Raw genomic sequence first — 21,909 nt, 5'->3', positions numbered from 1 at the left:
CATTGGAGCACTTACCTTGCTGACGCACACTAAAAACCTCTAGCACAGATTAATAAAAGGGGCCAAAAGTGATTTTGTCAAACTGGCATGGTTTTCTAGATCATATAGTAGACATGGAGATATTTATATATCTTCTGCTGAAAGTGGTGACATTTCACATGTTGAAGTATAAACAAATTGTATTTTTTGTTCATCCATTCACTGTTCTAATTGTTTATTGTATGTTAGTTTACAGAGTTGTATGGCTCATCTGCCTTAGGGAAATATTACTTGAAATCTGTTATTGCTGCTTTTAGGTAAGTTCTTTAATACTTATAAATTACAGTGTAGGCTACTTTTCACATTTCATGTCTGCAGAAACAATCTGTATGGAATAAGAACCCCTAAATTGACCAGGCAATCTAGATAACAGGATTTTTTTTTTAATTGGATTTGCTTGATAATGACTGAGAATGAAATGAGTGTACCTCAACCAAGGTGTGCATTGAAATAAAAACCCTGGTCCACAGTGCTACAATGAGGGCCCCCCCACAAAAAAAGGCACAAAACTTGTGGGGGGATGTTCCACAGATTTATTCGATTTCTGTTCTTTGTCAGAATGAGGAAAACTTTCAGCCTTCAAATTATTTACTTTGCTTCAAAAATTTTGGAAAGCTTGGGGCCTACCCCTCATAATTGGCCTGTCTTGCTTCTAAAATCTAAAATTTGTATTGCAATTTTAAAAATTTAGGGTCCCTTTCACTAAAATGTGTTAACAAATGGGCTTAATGCATTTTAACATGGGACTTAACTGTGCATTAAGCCTATTTTTAATGCTGCCGAAAAAAAAAGGACTTTTTTTTGCATGTCCAGCACTAATTTTTCCATTAGTATGTAAGATTTTGTCCTGTCATATCCTATTAAGTAATATCATGCTTTTTGAGTACTATCATGCTCCCCTCTGTATTGTGCTATCGTGTTATGATCTAAAATGTACTGTTATGTTCTACATCACTATATCCTGTTATGTTTTATTATGTATGTAAATTTGTAACCCGTTCTGAGCTCTTTTGGGAGGACAGGATATAAATCCCAATAAATAAATAAAAATATGCACACAGGAGCACTTAGGGCCGTATTCTGTAGATGGCACCTGAATCGTCAGGTGCTTAGAAAAGGTGCCAGCTGCATGTCAATCATTCTTAGTTGCCGTTTACAGAATCACACCTAATGGCTCCTATAAAAAAAAAATGAAGCGCTGGTAATGTAGGCCAGGGTTTTACTGGCCTACATTGCAGGTACCTGAGTTCTTAAGAGAATCACGCCTAGCGTTGCCTATGTCTGTTTCCACCCCTAAACACTCCCACTTAGGGGTTAGGTGTCACTAAGTGCTCATAATTGAATCTATTAAGGTGGTTTGGGGTAATTAAGGCCTCCTTTTATCAAGCTGCGGTATAGCATTTTAGTGTGAGTCGGCGAGGTAAATGTGCCAGTGTTCACAGGAATTGAATGAGCATTGAAGCATTTACCTCGCTGGTCCATGCTAAAATGCTCTATCACAGCTTGATAAACAGGGGCCTAATTAAGGCACCTCTTATAGAATCTGGCCTTCAGGGCCTCCAGTTTAGGACGTGCTATATGCTTCCGCATTGTCTGTGTTATTCAGATAGCCTTTCTAGTTGGATAAGTTCCAAGTTTATCCAAGTTTATTTACAGTTTTTAAAAAGAAACAATAAAAGAAAAAAAGTAAAATAAGGCAACATAATGGTAGGACAAAGACAAAGATAAGGACAAAGTTGATGCAATGGGTACTGGGAAAGGAAAAGATTCCAAATTACATCGAAGCCAAAATAAAAATAAAAGGGAGGTAAGAAGTGGAAGGGAGAGGACGAATATGGGAGGGGAGTCGCTGACCATGATACGCCCCCCCACCTCCTTCCCCCTTCCATTTGTTCCAGTATGTCATGCTATGTCTTATGTCTTTGTTTTATTCCCCATAACTTTTTTACATTTTTTTTATATTGCAACCTTGTACACCACTTGGACAGCTATTTAAAGCGGTATATCAAATTTCAATAAACTTGGAAATAGTGCATGATTAGCATGCACTGACAGGCAAATTCCTGCAAAATGCCGGAACATGTTTATGTTAAGCCAGTGTGTGTTAGTGCTCAACACAGTTTAGTAAATGGCCCCTTAGAATTTTACTGAAAATTACTGAGCTAAAAACTTGCTTCTACACGCAGGGGTGTCCAACCTTTTGGCTTCCCTGGGCCGCATTGGCCGAAAAAAATGTTTCTGGGGCCACACAAAGGCGCAAACACTGCAGCAAGACAGAGGAGGGAGCAGGCAAGATGGTAAACACCCGGGGGCAGCAGAGGAAAACACTGCATCACCCTCGACTGGGGCCACATAAAATACTTCACGGGGCCGCATGCAGCCCTTGGGCCGCAGGTTGGACACCCCTGTTCTACAGTTTTCCAGCAACCTGATTGATCTGTGTTCCCAGGGGTGACTTTGCAAGCTTTGCTTTTTCTGATCTGTGTGTATATATGACTTGCTTTTCATGAATTTGGACATCCCGCAGATTTTGGCTTCACAAGTGTTTCATCCCCAGTCCTTTTATTGTGGTTTAGCCTCAGATGTTTGGTTTTTAGTGGACTTTCCTACCTATCTAAATGACCGCCTAAACCGTAACCTTCCACCCAGAACAAGAAGAACACTGACATCATTCTCATACCCACCACTCAAGGGTACTCATCGCAAAAAGCTTTATGATAGCCTCCTGGCAACACATGCAGCAAAACTCAAACCTTCCATCACCAGATTGTTAACCACAACACCCGACCTCAAGACATTCCGTAAAGAAATCAAAACACTGCTGTTCAAAAAGTATATACAATCTACCTAATCTCCCTCACCCCATCCCCCAAGAAATCAAAACACTGCTGTTCAAAACATCTTCCGATGTTATTAAGTCTTTACCATCATTCTGTCATTAAGTCTATATCCTCAATCTGTATTCTCTATTGTCATGTACCCTCCTGGAAATGTCCAGTTCTCTTCTTATGTAATCCGCTTTGAACCGCAAGGTACAAGCGGAATAAAAATCACTAATGTAATGTAATGTAATGTAATGTAACTTTCTGCACTGTGAGTTTTTCTCAGTGCTGATTTTTTTAAAAACGGAAAACATTTGCACATGGGGGGGAATTCTTTACTGAAGGTCAGGCTTGGCTTCAGAATAGTGCTGTCTCCTTCACCACTACAATAAGCTCTGACTGTCAGTGTGAACTAGATGAACCACACGTCTCTCCACTGACCTGACCCACCACATCTGAGCATACACAAAACAAACACCAAGGAGTGGGCAACCCTCACCAACACAACCTCCCCCTCTCTCATGGGGGTACCATCGACCACCCCTTTCTCTTTATTGACATTAGAGAATAACATGGTGATAAAATTCATCACTGTTCCCATCCTCACAGATAACCACAGGAAACAATCCCATGTCATTCTTTAGTGCCTATCTCAACCTCAGTCCTTCTACACCAGCATTCTTCAATGCAAGACTTGAGGGTCAGTGGCTGTGCCTATTCATACTCTGAATCTTATGTGAGCCAAGTATAGGATAATGAAGCCATTGTGACATCACTGATGAGGTTGGCTTTTAGGCATTGGTGGAATGAGGCATTATGACATCACAATACCAGCTAAACTAAACTAAACTAAACCTTAAGTTTATATACCGCGTCATCTCCACAGAAGTGGAGCTCGACACGGTTTACAGGAATTAAAAACAAAGAAAGGAACTCCAATGGAAGGAAGGAGGGCTTGGTAAACAGGAGAGAGAGGGGGGAAGGGAGGGGGAAGTTACATTTTGGAGAAGAACCAGGTTTTCAGATGTTTTCTGAAGTGTTGGAGGGAGGTCGAACTCCGAAGATGGGCAGTAAAGCTGTTCCACAGCTCGGTGATCCTGAAGAGGAGGGATGTTCCAAGTTTTCCTGTATGGGAAATGCCATTAAGAGAAGGGAAGAATAGTTTGAATTTCTGAGTGGATCTGGTGAAATGGGTACTCGAGAGCCAAGATAGAGGGAAGAGGGGAGGAAGGAGACCGTGAAGAGATTTGAAGGTAAGACAGGCACATTTGTAACGAACCCTGAGGAAGACTGGGAGCCAGTGAAGCTTAGACAGAAGCGGGGAGACATGGCCGAATTTGCCTTTTGCGAAGATTAGTTGCTATTCTTTGAGTTTCTGACAGGTACTTGTGACCTGGGTTGGCCACTGCTGGAAACAGGATACTGGACTTTATGGACCTTCGGTCTGTCCCAGTATGGCAACACTTATGGTCTTATGTTCTAACCATCCGGTGTCATTCTTTAGTGTCTATCTCAACTTCAGTCCTTCTACACCAGTATTCTTCAATGCAAGGCTTGAGGGTCAGTGGTTGTGCCCATTCGTATTCTGATTCTCCCCTCTCTCTGTAGGGACGGGAACGGTGATGAATTTCATAACCGTATCATTCTCTAATTGACATCCTCTTCTTTCTGGTGGGAGATGCCATCAATGCCCCCCCCCCTTCCTGAATTAGTCATGCTGAGGGGATCATACTGTTTGCTGTTATTATACTCTATCTTGAAATTTTCAATGAAGGCTGACATATCAAAACTAATGTATGTGAAAATAATAATAAAGAAAATTATCTTTATTCTGGATAACATATACCAGTGAAAAATATTGAAAACAAATATACAGAGACTTATTTATAGCTAAGTGTCATTTAAATCTGGAGCAATAAATGATGAAACCACTTTATGCACCATTTTTTATGGCTGGTTTTACTCCTGCTCCTTTCTGAATCAGAATTATGGCTGGTGTGGACTATATTTGTTACAATGGACTATGGGGCCTTTTTACTAAGCTGCAGTAAAAAGTGGCCTTAATGACCCCTTATGTGGGTCTTTCCCACATGTTAAAGCCATTTTTACCACATCTGTAAAATGACTGATTTCCATTTTTTCAAATTAATGGCTATGTGCTAATGTTGCCATTAGCGCATGGCCATAAAAAGAAAAATCAGTACATGAGCACTTACCGAAACCTATTTTGTAGGTAGTAAGGCCCCTATTTCATAAAAAGTACCTAAAACATAGGCGCCAAGGAGCACAATGCAAAGTGTGTGTCAATCATAAGTTATCCAACATAAATTCTCAATGTCCCTTATAATCTTATTATTATTAATCAACCAGATTTCTTAAGGCCTCAGAGTCGCCAATAGGTGCCAGAGATTTGTGACTTACGGTTGCACTCTTTCATGTTTTTTAGGGGACTGTTCTTGAAACAGCCTGAGGGCGAAACATGTCGAATGACAGGTCCCTTCCCGATGTTACTAACAGGAAAGATCTAAGATAAGTGGTGGAATTACTATGAGACTTTTTATATTAAGAAATAACATATTTGAAAAATTTTTTGATACTGCACTGAGCACGTTATACAATATAAAAAACATGAAAAAATTGAATGAAGGGGCTAGTGAGGAAGCCATAAACCAAAGTTAAATGATGACCATAGAAATCTCTGGCACCTATTGGCGACTCTGAGGCCCTGAAGAAATCTTGTTGATTAATAATAAGATTATAAGGGACATTGAGAATTTATGTTGGATACCTTAATCAATGTCTTACATTGAGACCTTAATTGATACCGTTGCAGTGTGATATTAGGTCAATAATAAGTTAGGCATAAAATGATATAAAGCAATTTAAAAGGATGAAGTCGGTCCAGAGGAAGGCTACTAAAATGGTGCATGGTCTTCATCATAAGGTGTATAGGAATCTCAATATGTATACTTTGGAGGAAAGACAGGAGAGGGGAGATATGATAGAGACGTTTAAATACGTGGCACAAATGCTCTTGAGTCGAGTCTCATTTGAAAGGAAGCTCTAGAATGAGAGGGCATAGGATGAAGTTAAGAAAATGCTTTTTTACAGAAAGAGTGGTAGATGTGTGACGACAGAGACTGTGTCTGAATTCAAGAAATCCTGGGATAGGCACGTGGGATCTCTTAAAGAGAGGAAGAGATAACAGTTACTGCGGATGGGCAGACTGGATGAGCCATTTGTCCTTCATCTTCCGTTATGTTTCTATGTAGGTGCTGTTTTGTAGAATTGCGCCTAGCAGCGCCTAAAGTAGGCTTAGGTGTTAATAGGCATCTTAACTTTAGAAGCACCCTATTTATGCCAGGGTTTTCTTGGCCTAAATGAGTGCACTTAAGTTAGGCATCTACTGGCACCTAAGTCCAAAACAGGTGCCTATGCCCATGATCCACCCCCTAATCACACCTACTTTCTGGTAGGCGCCTTGAAGTCGGCGTCTACCTGAAAGTGGTAGGTACCTACCAACTTAAGCGCCTACCATCTAATTAACTGCAATTTAAGCCAATTACAAGGTGCTATTTGATCGTTATTGGTGTCGATTAAGGTTTTTAAATAATTAAGTTAGGCGTCTTTTAAAGACTCTGGGCTTAAGGGCTCACATGCTAATCAGTTAGCAGATGATAATCTAGATATGTTAACTGATTAGCACATAAATGCCCACTTTCTGCCCACTTCATGAAAATAATAAAACTATTTTTTAGCACATGGTTTGGAAAGAGTGTATATTATGACAACACAAGAAAAAACACATTAATGGGGGGGGTGGGGGGGTGCTGCTGTTCATTTTAGTTTGCCAGTGGCTTGAAATGACATGGGATACATCATTGATATTTCCTACATTGTTTCAAATGAATGCACATTCCTAATACTGTACATGTGACCAGGGCAGGATTAATTCGTCACTAGGCACCCAAGTACACTGGGCCCCCTGCCCCGCCCCACCCCACCATGCACCCAATCGGAAACAGGAAGCTGCGTCAGAGAGAAGCTTTGGGCAAACAGCATTGCTTCCAAAATTACAGTTCCCGTTGCCTTTCTTATCCGCGTTGCTTGCTTGTCTTACTTTCCGTCGATTGGGGGGGGGCCGTGTTGCCGATCAGGGGGAGCCGCGTTGCCGATTGATGCTGGAGGGGCCCATCGCCGTTTGGAAAAAACAATGTTGATGCCCTCCTTCATCGGGCCCCCCTGACCATTTTGGGCCCTAGGCTCGTGCCTACTTGGCCTATTGGTTAATCATACCCTGCATGTGACACATCAGCACAAGGGACTACTCTTTCTGCATATCGACACTTTCCTATAATTTATGAGCAAGATGGGTTCCTTGCATTCTGTCTGCAGAAAGGAAAGCTTTGAGACTTGAAATCTGTCAACAATTGTTGTCCCAATAGGAGAAGGAAGGTCATGAATTTCTTCACAAGATTATAACATCCAGTGAAACATGGACTCATCATTATGATCTAGAAACAAAGCGCCAATCCATCACAAGTATCATCACAAAGGTTCATCATCTGTGAAGAAGAAGAAAAAATTCAAAACACAGCCTTTTGCAGGAAAAAAAAAATGTTTAGAGTCTTTTGGGACATGAATAGTCCTCAGATGGATTTCCTTGAACATGGTACAACAATCAACTCAGAGTGTTACATTGCAATTCTGAAAATTTTGCAAGAACGATTGAGAAAAGTTCAGACGCACAAGAAGGAAATTTTGTTGCAGCACGACCATGCTAAAGGCTCTCACACAACACAAAACACCACAGAGGCAATTGTGAAGACAGATCTCAGTCTTACCCCATCCACCATACAGCCCGAACTTAGTGGCACGCAATTTCCATCTTTTCCCAAAATGGAAGGAATACCTTCAGAGGCATCTGTTTGACCCGAATGAAGAGGAGGAAAGGACTGGGAGCAACTGGTTGAAGAGATAAAATGTGCAGTTGTTTCATGACAGCTGTTAAAAACTTGTCCATCATTGGCAGAAATGTGTGGCGAATGATAGTGATCTATGTAGAAAAGTAAATATAAATTAAAAAAAAAACTAACTAAAGTCACTCCAGTGTGAGAAAAACACTGTCTATGCCCTAGTAAATATGATACTAAAGCGAAAGAAGAGCCTCAGATCAACGGAGAGGTGTACCCACACTCTTCCACCCTGACATCACGGGCAAAAACTTTCACAAACGTTAAATACTAGCAGGTGGGAGACTCAAAATAGCCAAGAAAAAAAAGACATGGAAAAACCACTGAATATTATTTTTGTTTTGTTTTAAATTCATTACAATAACTTCATTTTAAAAAGGTTATGGAGGTGGGAGTATTATTTTTTATTTAACCCATGTACAGTCACCAGCAGTCAAACATATCATGGTTGTTTTTGCTACAAAGTGTTGTATGGTTTGCTACCAAATTATCTAATGGATTTTTTTTTTTTTTTGGACTCCTGTACGTTCACAGTGTAATTTGGTCTTTTTTACATTGCTCTTGCCCAAAGGCCATGTTTACAAGACAGATCATGGTTGACTACTTTCTTATCAGGCCATTACTGAAGACTTATCTGTATCAAAATTTCTTGGGAAATAATGATGGCTGGTTGATATGTTTGTTATATTAATTACGATTTTGTAGCTCAATGTGTTTGTGCAGTTTTCTTATTTTGTTATCCGCATAGAACTGAAAGGTTTTGCGGAATAAAAATAAGTGTTATGTTATACTGGACCACAGTAGTTGGAACAGGAAACAAAAGGCACTTTCACCAGACAAAAAAGATTTGCCTAGTTTGACCTGCACAAGACATCTACGCCTTAAAATAACGCAGGAAATTAGAATCAAATTGATTGTGTGGGATCTTTTTCTTATCACAGTGAAGGGACCAATGGTCTTAGAGTTTACTACTGGAATAAATTTTGGACACCAAAAAATATCGAGCAGTATGTCAAAAATTCAGCCACATCAGAGGCCACGAAATTCAGTAACAAACTGGTCCCTCTGATGTTCAGTTCTTCTGACGAGGTGATTTCATCGGAAGAAGATATTGACCTTGTTACCATGGAACTTTTTGGTAAGCTTGGCATATTATCTTTTATAATATTGTATTCTAATAATCTTGTTCACTGTTTTGGATAATTTGTGTCTCATGAGGTGATGCATGTGTAATAAATGAAATGAACCTCTACTATTACAATAGTAATATCAAAACAATATAGTAGAAAAGGACAACTATGATCAAATGACCACTGTATCAATAAATATCATTCAGAGTTAAATAACCCAAAAAATTCAAAAAATAGTGCAGAAAAAGAGACCTCAGTTAACTAATTTGCTCTATATTTCAGTATATATAGTACAGTAGGAGTTCTTGCACGCCAGTCATTAACCATCCTTGACAACTATGAAGATAAGTACCTGGCTGTATTTGGTCAATGTCTGAGAAATTTTATAATATAAATGAAGAGTGGAGGTTTTTTTGAGAGACTAATGACTTTGCTATGCTATACTACAGAACTTGTATGTACTGAAATATAGAGCAAATTGGTTATCTGAGGTCTCTTTTTTCTCCACTGTTTGAATTTTTTTGGATATTTAACTCTTTGAATGATATTTATCGATACAATGGTCTTTTGATCATAGTTGTCCTTTTATTCTATATTGTGTTGATAAAAGAAATGAAACAGAATTAGCAAGGGCAGCAGTTTCTTCTTGTGGACTAGTTGTGTGATATATCCTTTTTTTTATTTTTCTTCAAAGCCTCAGAGACTGGAGGAATGGACAATGCAGTAAAATCAGGTAAACTGAGCTCTGGCTAGCCAGAAAATTAGTCAAAGAAACTAGCTTGATCTTTAGGTTTCTTTCCCTTCTTCTCAGCTAAGAGTTCTCTGTGCTTTTCAATAAATGTATGTTCCAGGGCTTCCCTCCTTGTCATTGCGACACACATCTATACCCGATATTGGAGGTTGAACGGCACTTGTTTATTCGATTTACTGCTGTTTGTTACATTAACCTATTTACCATGGACCCCTGAGGAAGGCAATCTGTCCGAAATACGGACCATGTTGGGTCCCTTGGTTGGTAAATAGTTGTTATACCATTTACAATACAATAAACAGTGCCTGCATCTTGTACATGATCTGCAGTTTTTGTTTTGGTTTTCCAGGGCTTCCCTCTTTCACCTATCTTCTTTAATGTGTATGTTTTTCACCATATACCCTTCTTGCTTAGTGAGGAGGGTAGAGGACTCTACAGCCCAATAGTTAGGCTACATGTAAACTTTTTCTTCCCTTGTTATAGTCCTTTTTACCACTAAACTTGATTACTGTAATATAGTTTAGTCTGGCATCTCCAAAGGATTGACAATGAAATAACAAACTCTACAAAATTGCACAATACATTTACTTTTTTGGGTAAATACAGTAGATTCACTCATGTATCATCATTATTTAAAAAAAAACCAAAAACCCCCAACAACAACACTGGTTTCCAATAGAAGAATGAATTAAATTCCAAAATTCTCTCTCTCATTTTCAAAGCCCTTCGATATGAGTTACTTGAATACCTTCACCAGTTAACTCTTTCGTATACCCTACCTCATACTCTCTGTTTGATAATGGACCATAGACTTGTTCTACCAAAACCCCATCTTGCACATTCAGAATCTACCAGATATTCTGCATTCTTTTTCATAGCCCCAGCACTTTGAAATTCACTTCCACAATATAGACATAGTGAACCTCAACTCAAGAAATTCAAATCTGCTATCAAAACCTGTCTATTTAACCAGGCATTCCCAGAATGATGAGTTGGCACCTCAGTCTTTGGGGTCCTTTTATCAAGCCGCGCTAGTGGGGTTAGCACGTCGTACATTTCATCACGCACTAACCCCTGCGGCCGGCTAAAAAACTAACGCCTGCTCAATGCAGGCGTTAGCGGCTAGCGCGGCAGGCGGTTTAACGCGCAGTATTACACACGTTAAACCCCCTACTGCAGCTTGATAAAAGGACCCCTTTGTCTATCTGTGTCACTCCCACCCTCTCGTGTTTCCTCCTCCCTCACCCCTCTGGATTAGTTCTTGACGTATGAGGATTCTAGAATGATTGACTGTGTCCTATCTAATAAATTATAGCTCCTGTGCTCATTTTTAGATTGTATACTGCTTTGCTCTGTTCACCCAGTTAAAAGTGGTATAGAAAAGCTCAACTAAATAAATAAATAAATAGTGCAGTCGGCTTTGATCCTGGGGAACTGGGTTTAGTTATGTCATCCAATAATATATACAGGAATAAGAGAGAACAAATTATTACCTCCAGTACCCCTCTCTTGTTATTTCACAAATATAAATTTGCTTAGAATTATGAATATTAGCCAGGTGTGACCCAGATTGGAGCTTTTTTCTTTCTTAGATATCCATGTAAATGTGTCATCAGATATCGTTCTTTTAAATATGTTTTTGTAGAACCAGCTCATTTGATTGCTTTTCTTTCTCTGAAACGTCTTGAGTGTGGAATACCAACCAGTACCTAAGTGATAATTTGCTCTGCATCAGCACAGATTCAGTAATTTTCTTTGTAAAATTATTCTTCAATTTAATTACTCTTTTCGTTAATCTTGGACCCAAAATTGAGGACTAGTGTGTGATTAAGATAAGAAATGTTTTCCTTTTCCTTTATACTTTGATCCATTATTAGGATTGGAAGTTAACCTAAATGTTATATTTTCTTGATTATACTTTCTGTACAAGTTATGCTTGATAATAATGTAAAATCTTATAAATAAATAAAAAAGAATTATGAATATTCTTCCCTTCATTACTTGTCTCAAAATAACTACTATTTTTAGTTAAAGGGGGAAAGAGCCTCAGATCCCCATGTGCTGTAAGTGTCAAACTGAACAAACACACTAGAAAGGGTTAACTACCTCATTGGCTCAAAAACCCCCATCCCGTCCAATATTTATGTAACTCAATATGTATGTGCCAAAAAATTCTTATTCAAAGCGCTATGCAAAATAAAGTGCAAACACTTAGCTTGGTCAGGACTCCGATGTTATGCGCAGATGTTGTGCTCTCCTGCTGTGTGCTGCTTCTGCCGGTCCCTTCTAGCCGACGTTAGCTAGCTGGTATTTTACTTAATAGCTGCGTCAGGGCAATGGACCGTTTCCTCCGGCGTTGCTTCTCCACGATCTTTGCCTATAACTTCTGAAGAGGTTCGTTCATTGTTTCAGGTTTCTCATTCTCAATGTACTTTAGATACTTGCCCTGCTTACTTCTTTCAATCTGTTCCTCCAGCAATTATTAACTGGACAACTCTGGTTGTAAATGATTTGTTGAAGTTTATTTATATCCCATCCTCCCAGAAAGCCCAGGACAGGTTACAGGAGAACATACATAATTTAAAAAAAAAAAAACAACTGAAGGGAACCTATCAACAACCCAAAGGAACTTACATAGTTTCGATAAACAGTGGGAAACCTATTTACAACATATAGGAGCAGTTACAACAAAGGTGCGTTAAGCTTTATAGCGCGCTAAATAGCGCATTATAAACGGTAATGCATGCATATTATTCTATGGACGCATTAGCAGTTAGCACACGCGTTGATTTAGTGTGCGCTAAATCCACGCTAAAATGCTTAGTGTGCCTTTGTAAAAGAGGCCCATAGTTTCAAAAAAACAGATGGGAACCTATCTACAACCCAAAGCAACTTACATAGTTTCGATAAACAGTGAGGCCCTTTGCCATCTGATATGGGACAAATTACATTGACACCTATACGAAAAGCAACTGGCTTGCACCACTCTACAAAACTGATTGAGACCTATGTCAGTAAGCAGTTTGCTGCTTACATAGACATGTTTTCTTGTCTACATTTTTCATTTTGGATTGAGACCTATATATAGCACTGAAACTTTATTACATGTATTATCTTCTCATATAAAAGACGGTTATGTTTAGGCAGACCTATTATTTTACTCCAGTTTGACATTTCTGCTGCCTTTGATGCTGTTGACCATGTTCTGATGATAGAGAGATTGAGTGAGGCTGGAGTTATGGATCCAGTGTTGAGCTGGTTCCAAGATTTTCTATCTAATCATAACTATTGTGTTCTTAAGAGCAACTCATTTTCTCAGTTTTGGACCCCGGGTTGTGGGTCTTATGCTGCCACATACACATCCATGTTCCTTGTTTTCCTCCATTCATATAATTTAAGGATTTCGGTTTGTAAAATGGATGGTCATGCTGGATGTTTCCAGGACAGGGACATCCATCTCATATGCATGTTAGAATAAGACTCCAGATTCAGTATGCAAACTGTTCAAGCACTGTTCCATATTACAGTTAGAAATATCAATTGGTCAACAGTGTAAGACTTTGTCTACATTCACATTTATTGGGTGATATCCCAAGTGTATTGATTAGGCTCCATTTCAATGCTATGTAGCAGTGTTTTTTGATGGTACCATATTACATTCCTATATATCTTATAGACCATGCTTTCTAACACAAGTTTACAAGTTTCTTACAGTAATTCATTTATGATATTTTCCTTCCAAGCTATCTCTTTCGACCTCTATGCAAAACCAGGTAACAACAGAACTTTAATTTTGAACAATCCAAAGAAATCCCTTTACCAGTGGAGACTGCGAGCTCCTCCCAGCTGCATTGTCCGACTCATAATCTTCACTTTGAACGGAGCACCTCCTGGAAACTGCATATCGCACAGACTATCAGCCTATGATTTCCTGCTCCCCCTTCAGAACAAAGTCATTGCAAGGTATGTGCATAATGCACAGATACAAATAAGGGTGCTTAGTTTTCTGATAATTTATGAACCAACATTCAAAGGCATGTGTACTTTCAGTGGCAGCTGCAAACCTTATAAGTGCCATATGTTATATGGAGAGTGCCACTAAAAATTCTTACTGATCATCCTAGCACTATAGAGGGAAATTCTATAAAGATGCATCTATTTTTTAGGATCCCGTGGAGGGGGAGGGGTGGACCACCCTGGGCACCGTCTTGGTGGGGCTGAAAGTACCTCCCTTATCTGCCCCCCTGTACAATTAATGTAGCTCTGTCCTTTACTTCCGTGAAAGAATCTTCCAAAACTGCTGTTAAATTTTGTAATTTGATATCTACTGGTAAATTCCCAGAAAGTGGTATATTTTCAGAAACGGATACTTCTTCCAAGCCAGTATTTCTTTTTGGTGTTGATAAGTAATAAGCCTTGTTTATAGGTGGTAATTTATCTGGTGGAAAAGACAAATTCTCCATCAGAAATTTTTTAAAGACATCAATCGGTAGCATGGAAGGAATTTTTGGACAACTCAGTACTCTTAAATTAAGATGTCGATTGTAATTTTCAATCATTTCTATTTTGCGTGAAAGAGTAGTCTGATCTCTAATTATAGTAGTAATGGCATTTTTCAAAGGAATAGTCTCAGAGTCTACCTTCTCTAATCATTCGTGTTTCACTTTTTCAATATTTGAAGTAAAAGAGTCTACTTTGGTTACCAATACTTGAACATCTGAAGCCGCCTTCTCCACCTTCTCTTCCATTCTCCTTATGGCCTCCAGAAGGATATTCAGGGTGTTAGCAGGAGTTCTTCCTGAGGCATCAACTCCCTCAGAGATCTTACTCCCTTGCTCTCCAGCCGAGAGTGTAGCTCTGCCTGCAACCTGCTCCAGAGCAACTCCCTCCTCCCCTCCGGAAAACAAGTCGCTGCTCTGCCCGCCCGCTGGACAGAGTGGTGCAGAGATCGTTGGCGGTGACAAGGATGTCTCCAAATGCAAGGGCTCGAGTGCTCCCTCACTCGAAGCCACCACGGAGGTCTGCCACCAGTGGGAAGTCCGAGGGTCAGCGGCGGTCCGCGGCTCTACAAAACGCTGAAGTGTTTGCTGCGTCGGTGAAGAGGTAAGGGCCGCAGGTTGAGATATCCTAACGGCTCCTTTCCTCTTAGTATGGGGCATAGTCAAAAACTTGTGAAGCAAAAAGCTGTAAATTTGAAGTAAGAAAAGACAGCTGGGATGCCACTGCTACACGTCCGCCATCTTGGATAGATCGCCTGCTCTAAAGAAGCATTTCTTAACCAAAGAATTTATTTGATTTTTAAACGTGAGTGAGGAATCCATGAGAATGCCCATAATCTTGGAAGAAAATTCGATCTGTAAGGTAACTCCTAAGGCCAATGTTACAACAGGAGTGAGATAATCCAAATTTGGGCCTAACCATAAAAGTAAAGTAGGAGACTACTTTTCTCTATAGACTACTAGCATAATAGATTAAATATTTTAGGTGCAACCAACCACTTACACAAGCCACAGCACTGGTGCAAATGTTTACACTTAGGGCTCCTTTTACAAAGGTGCGTTAGGGCTTTAATGCGCAGAATAGCGCACGCTGAATTTCCATGTGCGCTAGACCTTAACACCAGCATTGAGCTGGCGTTAGTTCTAGAAGCGTAGCGTGAGTTTAGCGGGCACTAAAATCCTGCATGCGCTAAAAACGCTAGCGCACCGTAGTAAAAGGAGCCCTTAGATTTCCAAAAAACTTGTATAAATTATAATATGTTGTAATTTATGAGTGTAACTGTGTGCCCTGGCCTAGCGCTGCCCAAACTCCACTCATGTGAATGCCCATCTGTAAAGTAATGCTATCAGATATTGTTGCGTACTTACAGAATAGTGGCAGCTATCCTCTAAGTTTGCTATATATCGTATTTTATTTTATTGAGTTGGGTTAATTATTATTTCTTGTATTTATGTCTTCAACTTTTTAGTTTGATTTTTCATTAGGAAAACATTTCTATTTATTTGATACTCCCATATTTCTATATATTTGATTCTCCCATATTTAAAATATCACCTTATAGGTCAGATATAATGTTAGGCGAAATAGAACAATAAAAAGAAAAAAGCCTACAAGTCAATTTATTTCATCTTAATTTCATGAAGTCTGTGAAAGAGCAAAATGCTACAGAAAAAAAAAAATCAAGCAAAAACTAGTACAAAAAGCACTACAGGACGTTTGCCAACATTTAGAAAATGCAAAAAGTGATCAGTGCTTAATTTTTGCACAAGTATTTACATTACGTGCTCCTTTTACTAAGGGCCTGTTTTACAAAGCCACGCTACCGGTTGCTGTGCAGTAACGGCCCCGAAGCCCATAGAGAGTTAAAGGGCTTTGGGACTGTTGCGGTGCGGCCGCCGTTAGCGTGGCTTTGTAAAACAAGCTGTAAGTTGTGCTAGTGGTTTTAGCGCGCGCTGCATTGTCACACGCACCAGACGCTAACGCCAGCATTGAGCCGGTGCTAGTTCTTGGCGCGTAACACGGGGTTAGTGTGTGCGGCAATGCAGCACGCGCTAAAAACGCTATCGCACCTTAGTAAAAGGAGCCCTAAGAGTTTTATCCATGGATCTCTGGGAATGAAATACTTGAACTAACTTTGCTGCAGTTTGAGGACTGTGTAAGAAAAGTGGTCCAAAGGCCATTTTACCATCTTTTAAACATAAATCTTTTCCTAGATTCATGTAACAGGACCCAGTGATAGTTTCAGTCAGAGAAGAAGGTAGGAAGAAAGCAAGGGGTAGAGGGAAGAGTTGAGCCTATCGTGGGCTCCCAGTAATGGTCTCAGAGGAGCCATTGGCACTTCATCTCTTCTGCTGGGCCAAGAATGATGTAGGAAGAATGTGACAACCCAGCACTGAGGATTTCTGTGAATACCGCAGGTCATATTTTAACTGAAATAATAACCCCAGTTCTACCCCCACTGGAGTAGTGGGAATGGAAAAGGGTAGAATGAATTTGACTAATTTTGGGGAGAACTCACTGGAAGTAATAACTGAAAGATCTACACTCATAGTGGCATTTTCCTTGGAGTTTGACAGAGATTTAATTCTTCAAAACTTACTGTAAGCATATGAATAATACATTTTTTGTTTCGACAATTCGAATGTTTCCAGACATATCTCAAGTGGCACACATAAAGTCCCCTTGATCTGGAAGGCCTCTCCCCCAATTCAAGACCCTCCTAACCCAGACCCCTCCAATTAGCCAAAACACCACCCTCCTTTAGGCCCCTCCCCCAAGCATACATTGACGATACCAGTAGTTAATGGGGTCTGAGCAACAGTCCCTAGTTTCTCCTGCCTTTGCTAATGCCAAACTCAAAATACATTGGCATCCCCTAATGGTAGTCTCATGGTACTACCACTAGGGGTCAGGATTGTATATAAGGGCTCACTGGCTGGCTTCTTTGAGAAGTTCCTAGGAGCAATGGGTTGGATTGGTAGAATAAAACTGCTTTGTAGCTGGTTATGTTTTTGCTTGAAGATTACCCTATCAATTTGCTGCCTGAATATTAGCTCATATTATGGATATTGTATCCATCCCCTTCCATATTATTCCCACCTAAACAAACAGACAGGAATTAAGCCAATTAGGGTAAACTTTCAGGCCACATCAGCTGTGTCTTTTCCCATTTACAAACATGATAGATGTCATTGGATCCCTGAGATTCCCATTGTGTTTCTATTCAGTTGTGTGGTGTTACATTGTAAAATATACACATTTTCCACACAATTTGAACTGACAAACCCATGTCTTTTTGACAACATCCTTGGAAAAACATGACCCTGTCTGACTTATCATTGGAGTATTCAAATTCTCTTTCCTTCCTCGGCTGATCTTTTCACTCCACATCTAGTCTTTCTCCACATCCAATGCAGTACATGGACAGTACAAAGGAACCCTGGTGACAAAAGCCCAGAATATATCTCACAGCACCAATCAACTTCAGCTGGTCTTGCATTTTGCAAATTTGTTTTACATTTTGAAACTGATTAGCAGGACTTGGAATGAGGGCTAAAATACTGTTTGTCTCTGAAACTCTTTCAGGTGGTGTGAGATACCAGTGTCTTGGAGCCCACCCATCATGCACCTGACCTCATCAAGCAATGTGATGCTTGTTACAGCTTCACTGGACAGAGAAAATAATTTGTTCAAAGCATACTTCCAAGCTATCCCTAAAATAGGTAAGTCATAAAAGAACCAGCACAAGCAATGACTTTCTCTTTAACATTAATGCAGTAGTAATTATTAATTGTTGAAATGTATTAATATACATCAACATTTTGTTTGACTTAAAAGAGTTCTAGGTGGAGAATGGAATTTATTCCATGGTTTATTATTCTTTTTTAAAAAATTATTATTATTATTTAATAATTTTCTTCATTACATATTTCAAATTAAATAAAATAATGGAATTATAGTCCACATCAATGAGAGGAGACAACTTGAATTTAAATTATTATTTATACAAACATAAGGAAAATAAACCCGGTTTATTATTCTTATATGGCACCTTTCTTAGGCAAATTTTTAATAGGAGTGGTAATATGGGGAAAGAGTGGTACAACGTTGCATATGTCTAGTACCACTATAGAAATGATCAGTAGGAGTAGTACAAAGGATATGGGCAAATAAATCAACAAGCAGGAATATGATACTAGGTTCCACTTAAGAGTCATCACCCAAGATAAACATCTAGATGTCATTGTGGACAACACATTGAAATCTTCTGCTCAATGTGCAGCAGTGGCCCAAGAAGCAATCAAAATGTTAAGAACTTAAGAATTGCCACTGCTGGGTCAGACCAATGGTCCATCATGCTCAGCAGTCCGCTCATGCAGCGGCCCTTAGGTCAATGACCAGTGCCCTATTTGAGTCTAGCCTTACCTGCGTACGTTCTGGTTCAGCAGGAACTTATCTAACCTTTTCTTGAATACCTGGAGGGTGCTTTCCCCTATAACAGCCTCCAGAAGAGTGTTCCAGATTTCTACCACTCTTTGGGTGGTAATAATTTCTAACAAGAGGGCACTCTTACGTTTGTACGGAATCTATCCCCTTTTAACTTTAGAGAGTGCCCTCTCGTTAGAAATTATTGGGAAAGGGATATAAAATAAGACAAAGAATATTATAAACCCCCTGTATCATTCCATGTGTGGCCTCACCTTGATTATTATGCTAAAAGAATAAAAACATTAGAAGGCCTATTTTCATTCCCAGCAGCAAAACTAGCTAAAGATGTTGTCAGAATCTTAAGTGCCATATCAGATTATAAAATCTTCCAGAAAAAAATCAAAATATTGTCATTTAGGAAATATGTCCTGCGATGCTAATCTAATGTTTGTCTAATAATAAGCTGCATATCTGAATGGCACCTAGCGACACCTAAGTCCAGGCGCCGTCCGACGCCTAACAAAGCCTACCTTAAAAGTAGGCATAGTTAGGGGTGGAGAATAGGTGTTGTAAACTTAGGCATGCAAGATAGGTGCCAATAAATTAGGTCAGGTAAAACCTGGCCTAATATACCAGTGCCTACCACAACGATGCCTATTGATGCTTAAAGATGCCTAGGCACTACTAGGCATGATTCTATAAAGGATGCCTAGCAGTTGATTGACAACCGTGTGAACCAGTGCCTACAAGTTAGGCATGGTTAGGCACCATCTATAGCAGTGGTTCCCAACCCTGTCCTGGAGGATCACCAGGCCAGTTGAGTTTTCAGGATAGCTCTAATGAATATGCATGGAGCAGATTTGCATGCCTGGCACCTCCATTAAGTTTCAAGTTTATTAAGATTTTGATTTACACGCAATATCAAATATTTTCAATGCGTATTACAAAAATTAAAATTTAGGGAAATAAATAAATTATTTAAACAATAGACATAAAAACATATCCATAGACAGTAAAGAGTACATAAGGATTATTAGGATAAAATTACATTTGTTTAAAAAAAAAAACCAAAACATTTTTAGGGAGGAACAACATCAGGAAAGGTATGGATAGGGGAAGAAAAGGGAAAAAAAGAAAAGATTATCTAATTTAAGAATCAAATGCATCTCTATAAAGGTAACTTTTTAAGTTCTTTTTAAATTTTTCTAGAGAAGTTTCAGCACGTAGAAAGATAGGAAGTTTATTCCAGAGCTGAGGTCCAAAAATAGAATTATATGCTGATCTCTCTCATGCATATTCATTAGGGCTATCCTGAAAACCCGACTGGCCTGGTGGTCCTCCAGGACAGGGTTGGGAACCACTGATCTATAGAATAAGGCCCAAAAGTCATTAATATGTAATGCAAATACAAATAAAACTACAATCAGAGCACTTAAACATGTTTCAGTAATTTGTGTATTATTGCATAATTTCCTAGATATTCCAGATAGGTACCGTAAATAGCATATTATACAAAATTTAAAGCTAGTTGTTGTTTTCCACTTGAAATTGTACCTTTTTTTCATTAGTGTTTTTTAAAATTATGAAATCTTCAAAATTGACACACAGTACAACCACGTGGCATCAGTGGGGCCTAAATGGATGCATCCAGTTATAGAATTACCCCAAAAAGGGTAAGTCTAGAAATCGGTGCCTATTTTTAGACACCAAAAAGGCACCTATCTAGCCTTGCAAATACCCTGGGCAAGTCACTTAACACTCCATTGCCCCAGGTACATTAGTCAGATTGTGAGCCCACCGAGACTTGAGTAAATCACTTAGGCCCAGATTCACTAAAAGATAGCGATTCACTCGCTGTTGTCCATTTCTAGCCAATTTTAAAACAGCGATTGATTCACTATCTTGTTTGCATGCAAATGATTTGAATGGAGGTGCAAATCATTTGCATGCAAACTCCCCAACTCAATCGCTCAGTGAGCGATTGAGTCGGGGAGAGCCCTGACAGTAGTGACAGAAGAAGCAGCCTCCTATCACTGCTGTCAGGGCTCCTGTCAACCGCCCGCAACTCATAGCAAGAGGGATGCCCACTCCCTCCTGCCAACCAATGCTCCCTAAACCGCACCACTGAAAAATATGGCAGGAGGGATGCATGGGAAGGGGACTAAGGGAGAAGCCCGAGGCACCTGAGCCAATCATGGCCTTAGGCCCCCTCCCCATGCATCATATGATGCACTGGGGTGGGGCCTAAGGCCGCATTGCATTGCTGGAGTCCGGAGGAGCAAGAGGGAATGAGCACTCCTCCTGCTTCCAACTTTTAAAGGTAAGAGAAAGGGAGGGGAGGGGGCATCATCTGGGTCCAGGTCTGGTGACAGGAGGGAGTGGGCATCCCTCCTGCCATATATTTAAGCCCGTACCGCGTGGGTGTTTGGTGGTGGCGGTGGGGTGTTCAGCCGGCTGCAGGGGGGGGGAGGAGGGGACAATGGCAGGAGGGACCGCCATCCCTCCTGCCATATGTTTAAATGCGCACCGCGCGGATGTTCAGTGGAGGGGGAAGGGGGTGTTCGGGGCGGGACAGCAGAGAGGCAGAGAGCAGGGAGGCAGAGAATAGGGCACCTTTTGAGAGCAGGACAGTCAGAAAGGACATGAGTGACTGGTCCTCAGCAGTCGCTTCTTTTTTGATTGGCCAGCCCAATCGGTGTTCCTTCTTCTCTTTAGTGAATCGCTGTCTTCCTACTTTGCATGCCATTTCTCCTCATTTGCATATGTGGATCAGGTCGGGGTTGCAAACTGGTCGGTGCATGATCGGTAAGTTTAGTGAATCTAGGCCTTAGGCTATTGTAAACCACTTAGGCTATAAGTGGTCTAATAATATTGCAATAAATAAATATAATTTAAGTATAACCACTTAGACCAACCATAGAGCTGATGTAAATGCTCATGCCTACATTACCAAGAAACACCATGGACCCCTCCTTCAAACTATGCACCAATGCATTTAGGCGCCTTCTTACAGAATAACTCTTGATTAGTATGCTAGCTATTACACATAGAAACATAATGGCAGACCCATCCGGTCTGCCCATCCGCAGTAACCATTATTTCTTCCTCTCAAAGAGATCCCACGTGCCTATCCCACGCTTTCTTGAATTCAGACAGTCTTGACACCTTTTCCACAAGACTGTTCCATGCATCTACCACCCTTTCTGTAAAAAAGAATTTCCTTAGATTACTCCTGAGCCTATCATCTCTTAACTTCATCTTATGCC

At 40.0% G+C, this 21,909-nt stretch overlaps 1 protein-coding gene across 1 annotated transcript in view; it reads left to right on the top strand.

Annotated features, from left to right (window-relative positions):
- The first annotated feature begins 13,394 nt into the window (after nt 1–13,394).
- LOC117359691 (suppressor of tumorigenicity 14 protein-like) overlaps nt 13,395–21,909 on the top strand; it is a 49,554-nt gene continuing 41,039 nt past the window's right edge. Inside the window, exons 1-2 of the mRNA XM_033942909.1 lie at nt 13,395–13,678; nt 17,801–17,937. Coding sequence (XP_033798800.1) covers nt 13,395–13,678; nt 17,801–17,937 — 421 coding nt within the window. The remainder of the gene's footprint in view (nt 13,679–17,800; nt 17,938–21,909) is intronic.

The sequence above is a fragment of the Geotrypetes seraphini genome, chromosome 4 (assembly GCF_902459505.1).
Source record: "Geotrypetes seraphini chromosome 4, aGeoSer1.1, whole genome shotgun sequence".
Taxonomy (NCBI): Eukaryota; Metazoa; Chordata; class Amphibia; order Gymnophiona; family Dermophiidae; genus Geotrypetes; species Geotrypetes seraphini.
The sequence above is the reverse complement of the archived record's forward strand: the minus strand, read 5'-3'. Positions and strand labels throughout refer to the sequence as shown.